Below are 9,530 nucleotides of genomic sequence, written 5' to 3'. Positions count from 1 at the left end.
GTTGTTGCCAGACAACAAAATGTTGGTGGACAAGAGAAAATCTCCAGCTTGCATCCCAAACTTCATCACAGGCTGGGAATTCCACCTCCACAAGCTGTCCATTAGGACAGATCTAAAAGTCACAGAGAAGAAACATTTGCTTTTGTCATGTACAGCACTGGCTTTTGGTATAACCTTTCATTTTATACTAATTTAAAGTTGTTATATTCTGTGATTGTCTGGACTTACCCATTCGATAGCTGCTGTGCCCTTGGTGGTGATGTTGATCTCAAAGGATGCAACAGAGTTGCACAGCGCACCAGTCCTCAGAAGGCCAGTGCATTTATCCACAGGCAGGATCAGAAATGTAGCCAGTTGTCTTAAGCAGTTCTCGTACACTATGGAGGCTCTGACACCTATGATGTCATCTTCACAAAGGACATTCTGTGGTTCTGGGAAAACAGGGTCATGATCACAGGGAGAAGGCTCATCAGGAGGGTCTTCATGTGCAGGCAGATCACGCACAGTCTCGTCGATTCCAATAACAGGAAGTCCATCGATAGAGTATGCTAGTAAACTGACCACAAAACAATTGCAAATTGAGACTGACAAATAACACACCGTATAGAAATTGGTGGAAGATGCTCTTCATCAGAGCTGAAACCATTCTGTCCATCATCTTTTTTAAGGGAGTAAGGGGAAAGCTTCATCTGCCCAATCAATTCTTTACATAATGACAACTTTCAGATAAAAACAAGTTCTCAAATAATATCACTGAAAAATAATACATGTAATTAGGAAGTACTACTGTTCATTGGGTCATTGAAAACATTTTCCTCCAAGTCCTCCTCAACAATGCTCATGTCATGTAAGCTGCTAAAAACATATTACAAATATATATTATGAACATTTGGAGAAAAGCAATACAGGGCTAAAAGTTATGATGTGTACATGTTACCTTTGTTCAAGGCCCTGAATTTCTGTGGCTTCTGGAATGACATCAAGATGCTCATTTCTGTAAAGAATAACCACAGCAAGTTGTGTATATCCCACATATGCTCATTCAACAGTAGATATAGAAAATAAAATAAAATTACACACTAATCATAAAGTTCATGTTTCTAATCAAAGCTATTAGGACAAAATTAATATATTGTTATGCATGACTTACCGGTCTGTTCCACTAGAAGCACCAATAATAGACAATGCTGGAGCTGGGACTTGCAAAGATTTTCTCTTCAAGGGAGTTGATGTTGCAGGACCTGTTTCGTAGCTGGAGAAACAACAGCAGCATCAATAAATGAAGTACTACATGACACAGTCGCATACGACTGTAATACATTACTGTACTGTAATCCACAATGTGTTACATCTTGGTAGGGTTTACTCATCTGGCCTAATAAATTGAACATCCCAAAAACTATCACATCTAGTGCAAGTATGATCACCGACAGACAATATGGAAAACGTAAGCCAAGAGTGTGTAACATTGTCACTGTTTCTGTACCACAGTCCATTATAAACCACATCATGGATAAAGTTTACAAAGCCATAGTCAGGTGAGGATCAAGGGTGCTCTACAATATAACACAAATAAGTACTGACAGCCATAACTTCAGCTTGTGGTAACCTTTGTATGCACCGTAGAAGCAATACAAACAAATACATTGTTTCTAATGCAAATTCTGACAATAAGCATAATTAGTCACTTGATAGGCACACAGTGTTGTTATCGTAATGCTGTTAGCAGTAAAAATAAATGTTTTCCACCAGGGCAGTAAACATTTAACTTGCTAATCTGAGCCACCATGCTCCATGCAATGGAGTGAGGGAGAAGAACTAAGTTACATGAAACAATCCAACTACATATTTTACACCACTGACAAGGGAAAATTTCTTACGGTGTCTATGGCTAGCTTCTGGCTAATGCTAACATTATCAAACAAAAGTTTTCATTTGCATTGGTAAAGTTGGAATACCTTACCTGTCCATCAGAAAACAGGCAACTTTGGCGTCACTTTGAAAACATTTTTCCCTCATTAGATCCTTCCATCTGGGAAAAACGACACAATGTTTACCAGTGATTTCTACCTGCATCGCTCCTGTATTAGTCTGTCTTCATCATGCTTTCGCTTCTTCGAAGCAGATTCACCCTCTGTCTGCTCTTGTGCTAAATAATAGCTATGGTCCTCAATTTGTCCAAAAATCTAATAAAGGAGAGCTTCTACTACTACCTAGTAGTTAGAAACGTACAACTTCTTCTGCTGCTGCTGCTGCTTCTTCTTCTGCTGCTTCTGTGGTGTCCGAACAATAATGCTGCGATGATGTGTTGAGAAGAAATCCGCTTGACACTGTTCTTGATCATAAAAGTTTATTACATCAAGGAATTCAGCATCAATTACAAGCTCTGCAGCAGCTTGGATAGTGACCCAGCCCGATGGCCACTCTGTCTCTCTGTACATCGAACACAGCTTATATAGGACATGTTTAGGTATCTGCTAAATACCATATAAGGGCACAGTGCTGCAGGATAAGTGTAACCATCTGTTAGACACCATAGAAGGGTTCAGTCCCTTCATACACACTAATCTCTACTCCCCCTAACACTGGGTCAGAGGTCAAATTCCATAGGAGGGTTCACTCTTTGCACACCCATCAATCATTACTTCCCCTTTAGAGTTCACTGAGCCTCTCTCCAGCTGCAGAGTATTATTTTAACTGTAATGGTCAAATGCAGATATGTTATACACCACACTTCTTTTTCTGCTGCTTCTCTTTCAAGGTAGTGACAAAATTTGTTCACTGTCGGCTACGGTAGAAACATGACGACACAAGATGTCGACCTCTATAGAAGGGGGTGCCCGCGGTTATGTAGATATAAATAGCTCATTCTAAGGTAATAAAAACACAAGGGTTCATTATGCAAAGTCTTTATACACCACTGAAAACATAGTTTTCAGGATATTATATTGCATTTCTGTCAATAGATCCTCAGAAATTACACACTGAACCTTTAACTAGTAACTGTAGGCTATTTATGTCAGTTGTTGCAGTTTAATTAACACCTTAAACACTGCTGAGGGTGCAACTGTGCGTACACTTTGTCACAGTTAGCCATGGTTATCGTTGACTTTCGGCGTCATGCACCACCATACACCTGGAACGCTTTGATGTGGGAAGTCGGAAGTTTCAACTGGGAAATATCCCAGTTCTGACCGGTCTCAAATGCAGCATAACTCCTTCCAAACTTTCTACCAATCACAACACTCTTCCAGGGACAGCATATCAACACTGAAGATAGTATCAGTCATCAGCTGCTTGACCTGACTTAGTGGGCGGGCCAAAACATGTTGATTGACAGTTAAGGAAGAGGAAGGAAAAAGCAATACACAATAGGTCTCTAAGGGAAAAGCAATGACAATAGGTCTCCTTGGGGAAAGGCAAAAGCAAATGTATTATTCTTTTATTCATTCATTCTTTCTTTGAAATATTTCTTCATTTATTTATCTATTCTTTTATTCATTCATTCTTTCTTTGATATATTTCTGCATTTATTTATTTATTCTTTTATTCATTCATTCTTTCTTGCATATATTTCACCATTTATTTATTCTTTCATTTAATTCTGACACTTTGGATGTTCCATATCACAGCACCTTCAGCACGCAACCCTTGATGGAGCTGCCAAATATCGCATGATTTTGTCGTCGTTTCCTGCGGCATCTTCGGAAAACTGTTTGAGCACAGCAAGTAAATTTCTGAAGCGGGACTGTTTTCCGAATTACAAGTTGTCTCTCTCGTTTCATGTGTCACAGTAATGATTAATCTACAGGTTATTTAGTGCTTTAACACACCCTGAAGTTTGCCCTGTCAGAGTTTTTCAGTATAAAAATAAATCGTGTTTATATGTCAGGAGTTCCTGTCGGGACTAAAGTAGCACTTGTTACTTTCATCCCGCTACACCTGACCACACAGCCTGTTCTCATGCTCAGGCGTCACATTTACACGCTTTGGAAAAGCCATGTCTATTATACGCAAAATGGCGATTTTGCAACTATAGTGGACGCCCCCAGGTACGTGTAGGAGAGACGCATGCAGGCCGCGTATGTATGTGACGCCCCGGGGTGACCGTAGTGCTAGTAGCGCTTCCGGTCGCAAACTAGCTAGCTAGTGATGTTTTTGTTTAAAGAGTTGACAGTCCCCCTGAGGCAACTTCCCTAACCTCAACCATGGCATTAGTTAGTGCCTAAACCTAAGTCAGTAAATATATGCATACAGCTGTGCACATTGGCCTTAGGGTTAGCCAAAACATAGACAATAGACACGGCTTTTGTGTGTATATGTGACGCAAGAGATGCGATCAGATTGGACCACAAGTGTTTCTTTTGTCCCACTGCTAATGTGGTGACTTATCTGTGTGTTGCAGCATTTATTAAAACATGTTTATGTCATATTGTACCAACAGAATATGCCAATAGCATGTTTCAGAGAGACAGAGGTCTGATTCAGCCAGATGTTTATGAGAAGGCGTTTCTGGACATCTCTATTAGAAACATTAGTCTCAGGTCAGCTGATAAAGTCGCATTGGGTCCGTGTACGTTCCGATAGTTTGTTTTTTCGTTTGAACCACAAAACAAACAAACGAGAAAACCACCTTTTTTTCCATTTGTCGTTTCAAACCAAAAACAAAGAAACGGGGAAAAAAAGCTGTTCTCCCATTTTTAGTTTCTGAATCTAAAACAAAATTAGTTTTTCGATTCAGGACACGGACCATGCGCTTTGTTCAGATAATGCAGGAGGAGGGCAGAGATAATTGGGAAGAAATTCATTTCAAAATGTGAATTTTGTATACGCCTGTTCTGTAAATAGCTTTTTAATTTTTATCTTGATTTTATTGTTTTCATTTTTGTCCTATCTTTCTAAATTATGTTTCATTTTTTCACTGTTTCTGAAACTGCTGCAGTTCTGAGAAGGATATTTTTATTATAATTAAAGAATATGACGGTAGTTTGATGTCTTGTCATTATGCAGCTATTATTTTGAATTGGTAAGGCTACAGCCTACTCCTTATTTCTCTCATAAATACAGAAACGGGAGGGGGGGAGGTCACATTAAACTAGAAATAAAATATGTAAAAAGTATTGGTATCGGTATCAGCAATACCAGCCTGGATATTACTTGGTATTGGATCATATAAGAATTAAGTGGTATCGCACATCACTAGAGCTAAGTGCCGGTCGAAGCCATATTGTGGCATTTCCTTTAGCTCCATTATGCGCATATTGCTTTTCCTTATACTGTATGCCATTTTTGTTATGATTAAATGTTTTTGTACCTGTTCTAAGAAAAGAAAGCAGGGTCAAGGAATACATATTATGTACTGTATTTGGCTGCTTTGGGTCAGACTGCAAGGCTGCTTTCAGGCTGATGTCTGTCCCTGAGCCAGCCTAAAGTAGCTGGATACAAAAATTATGGTTAGTGAAAAATTTCTATTTTGAATGATTAAAATGGTATTTGACTTTTTAAACATAAATTTGATGTATTTTGATTTATTTCAGACCATCACTCAGCCGCAGATTTCTTCATTATCAATACCAACCTGACGGAGCGTCTCCAGGCCAGTAATAACAAGCTTTCCTCCATGTCTGAAGAGAGAGAGCTGCTGAATGCCAGCCTCATTGAAACAACTAAAGAGCTGAACAGGCTTCAGTGTTTGATCAGACAGAGTGAGTGACATCTCTGGTTACTGCACACACAGTGTCTACAAGAAGCTCATGTTTTATGGAAGATTTTATTAGATTTTAATGTTTGTAACCCACAGAAAACAATCCACAAATGTGTACTATGATGTGAAAATATTTCACTATCTACAAATATGTATTTTCACATTTGTGTAAAATCATATCCACAAAAACACATAGTGACTTCTACACAAAACAATCTGTCAATTTGTGGGTCATGTTACATTTGTAACTTCCTTTTTAAGCATTTGTGGAATTTTGTCCCATGTGTACTGTAGAGAAAAAAATATACACACACTGTAAACCTGAACACACTGCTTACTCAAAAGCATTATGAGTTCAGCAATCAAAACCAGTTAATAAGTACACCCCACATTAAACAAAGAGTTATGTTGTTTTAATTGACCCTTTGCTAAGCCACACCCCAAATACGCAGCTGGCCAATCAAAGCGCAGTATAGGACTCTTTCTAACTCTGGTCCGACACTTTCATGGGCTCCATTGACTCTAATGCAAAAGGAGTTGTTTGCTAGCTTTTTCCTGTATTTTTCCAAAATATGGTCAAAGCTGTTCCTGGGGCACTTGTAATAGTTACAGTCACTACCCAGAGAGGTTGAGAGAATTATTACCATTCCAAAACCTAAAGAATATCCAGAAAAATGACACTGTGCAATAATAATCTATGCTGCTAGACATCTGTTGACTACTCAAGTCAGCCTTTATTTTATATTTCTTATTGAACTGTACTACTTGAATTTTTTAGCGAATTCTAATTTAGAAGCGGCTCTCGCACCTAATTTCGCCTTAAATAAACCTATTTTACTAAACTCAGGAGCATCGCCCTAGTTGCAGCCCAGCTCCATGTCTTCTCCACAGGTGCAGAGATCTACATGCCTGCAGAGAATTACCTGCACCTCACAGGAGATAACGCTCATTCTGACAAAAAGGTGGATGTAAATCTCTGCAGGTAGCCTACAACATCTGTCCTGCCGAATAATGCATCCACCTCTTAAAGGTCCTTTTCAGAGACGTCACTGTGCACACTGATCAAACGCAGTTATAACCTCAGATTGTTTGCTGAATCTCAGGGAATGCTACTTCTGCTAAGTGTAATAAGTGTACTTATTGATGACTGTAAACATTCTTAAATAAGTACTTTGAATCAATCATCCCCACCAATGAACCCCACAACAGAGTAATATATTGTTATTTTATTGTTTTTTTATTGTTTTTTTATTGTTTTTAAACCGTAACGTAAGCTCTCCTCGACAGGCAGGCGGAACTCTGCAGCCGCATTCCCCTCGACTCTCTGCCCTTTGTGTCCCTTCGGTTCAGGTGCAGCCACTTATCCTAATAGTATCTGACTAGTATCTAACTGAACAGTGACTCCGTTACAGTACGAAGCCAAATCTAACATTGCCCGTTTGTAAAGATTGTTAACACAACGGGAGCTGACGTTAACTGAGAGCTGAGCCTTTACTTTACAACTTCACATAGATCCCTTTTCTTAAGTATTATCACCCAATGTCTAACACTTCTCTACTAAATTTTGGCTTCTCTCTTCTTGCTGACTTCCCTTAAATCTTTAAACACTAGAACACACTTCCATTAACTTAGCATCATTCAACAGCTTGGGACCGCTCCTATCTGGCTAATTAGCGTAACAAGCTAAGCTAACAAGCTATGTATGCTGGCACTGATACCTGCTAATTATTATTAACACATAAATAATATACTAGAATTACTCACCATCTAGAGCACAGGCTTCTTTCAGGGTCATTTTCTACTGTTAACTGCACAGCCTGCCATTACTTGTACAGTATTTGCATGAAGAAATGTCCAAAAGGCTCAAACTGGCTGCGCTACAAAGCTTCATGACTGACTGTATTAGCTGAGCTAACAGATGGCAGGCAGTTGGCTAGCAGTCACAAGATCGCTGACGTAATTGCTGACGTAATCTGCACTCTGCGCATGCAGATCCAGTTTTAATCCTTTTAATCCTAAATCCTAATCTTTTTCGTTACATTTTTTATATCCTTTTCATTTAACTTAAGTTTTACGTGGGTTAAGGATTTGTCATCCGACATGGATTTCAAGCTAGAGGACCGTAAAAACGCAATCAACGCTACTGATCGCAACAAAGCTCCGGTGACTATGCTAGCCGAGATAACTCTGCCCCATGAGGACTGCACACTCCTTAAGAAAGCAAGAAACAAGAAGATTGCTGACCTTATGGAAGACATCCGACGACTTTCAGAGGAACTCAAAGAGAGAGATTCCCTGCTGACTGGCTTTATGGATGTGGCTTCAGTACAAGCCAAACAGATTGTTTCTATTAGCGCAACCGCTAACATCGAGGACACCGTGTTTTGGGACCCCTCTAGCCTTCCCAGGCTTTCATCCTGCTCGACTCCGAAGCATCAGTCAACCTGGGCTGAAGTGGTGGTCCATGGCTTTAAGAGAGGCTCAGATGGGGCTGCCTCTCCTCCGCACATCGGCCTCTCCAACCGCTATGCAGCCTTGTCTAACGACACTCCGGTCCAACCAGCGGATGCACCTGCGGCTTCGAGTCTCCCTGATACGGATCCCTTTCGGCGCACAGTGCCTGCCGACACTGTTGCATCTCCTCCACCGGCTACATCTCCTGCACTGGGCCGCCGGTCTGTCGCTGGGCCTGATCGGCGGCCGTCATCCCGGTCAAAAACCTCTGCTTCCCGACGCAGGATCCTGAAGGAGGCTGTGCTCAGACGCTCCGGAGGCCGTCTCTACCCTGCACCGTCGGGTAGCCCTTCTCTCAGGTCTGTTACTGCTACTCCAACCCAACACTCGGCAGCTCACACACTCCATCCTCAGTCCGCACGCAGTGTTGAAGCAGATTCTGCTCAGTCCTGCTCTGGAACCCCACAACCAATGTCCTCCTTCCCCTTTCTCCCCAACCACACTAATAATTGGTGACTCAATAACCAGAAACATCCGTTTCTTTAACGCTACCACTCACTGCTTCCCCGGTGCCACCACAGCTGACATTTTAAAAAAACTCCAGGACCTGATGCCGTCGCTCCCGTCCTCCATCACAAGAGTGATAGTCCATGTCGGAACAAATGACAGCTCTTCGGCAGTCTGAGCTGACAAAATCAGATTTTAACCGTCTTTATAACTTTTTAAAGCAGTGTGGATAGTCCGTTTTTATCTCTGGTCCCATTCCTACAGTTGGTCGCGGTGCTGGCCGCTTCAGTAGACTCCTTGGCCTCCACGACTGGCTCCAGTCCGCCTGCAGGGCTCATCGTGTGTGTTATGTGGATAATTTTAATATTTTCTGGCAAAGAATGTCTCTTTTTAAGACAGACGGACTTCATCGAAACAAACGGGGCTCAGAAATGATAGCTGCGCACATACAGCATGTGGTGCGGTCCACACATGACTTACGTGAATGACTAATCATTCATGCAGCACACCTGGACACACCACCGCTCACTGAACAGATCTCTGCCTCACTGCCACAAACAACTGTCTCCACCTGCTGGCATGTAAAGCCGTCTGCTCCCAGCGCTGTTCCACAGACTTCTATTCCTGTCATCATCACGCATAGACCAGTAAACCGAAATGTGCACATCCCACACAGCAATCATAGTATTCTTATAAGGATTAGGACAACTGTACCAATTCCAGCACCTAGAACAAACTCATTTAAAATGGCTCTCTTCAATGTGAGATCACTTTCAAGTAAGACTTTTATCTTAAATGATTTTATCTTGTCTGCAAATCTAGATTTTATGTTTTTAACTGAATCATGGTTGCAAATGAATGACTA

General features: G+C 41.0%; 1 protein-coding gene across 1 annotated transcript in view; it reads left to right on the top strand.

Moving 5' to 3' along the window:
* Positions 1 to 3,658: 3,658 nt before the first annotated feature.
* The window catches only part of LOC123974213 (CD209 antigen-like protein A), a 17,704-nt gene continuing 11,832 nt past the window's right edge, over positions 3,659 to 9,530 (top strand). Inside the window, exons 1-2 of the mRNA XM_046054759.1 lie at positions 3,659 to 3,729; positions 5,538 to 5,705. Coding sequence (XP_045910715.1) covers positions 3,675 to 3,729; positions 5,538 to 5,705 — 223 coding nt within the window. The 5' untranslated portion in view covers positions 3,659 to 3,674. The remainder of the gene's footprint in view (positions 3,730 to 5,537; positions 5,706 to 9,530) is intronic.

The sequence above is a fragment of the Micropterus dolomieu genome, linkage group LG07 (assembly GCF_021292245.1).
Source record: "Micropterus dolomieu isolate WLL.071019.BEF.003 ecotype Adirondacks linkage group LG07, ASM2129224v1, whole genome shotgun sequence".
NCBI classification, from domain to species: domain Eukaryota; kingdom Metazoa; phylum Chordata; class Actinopteri; order Centrarchiformes; family Centrarchidae; genus Micropterus; species Micropterus dolomieu.
This window is presented reverse-complemented; position numbering and strand designations above follow the sequence as displayed.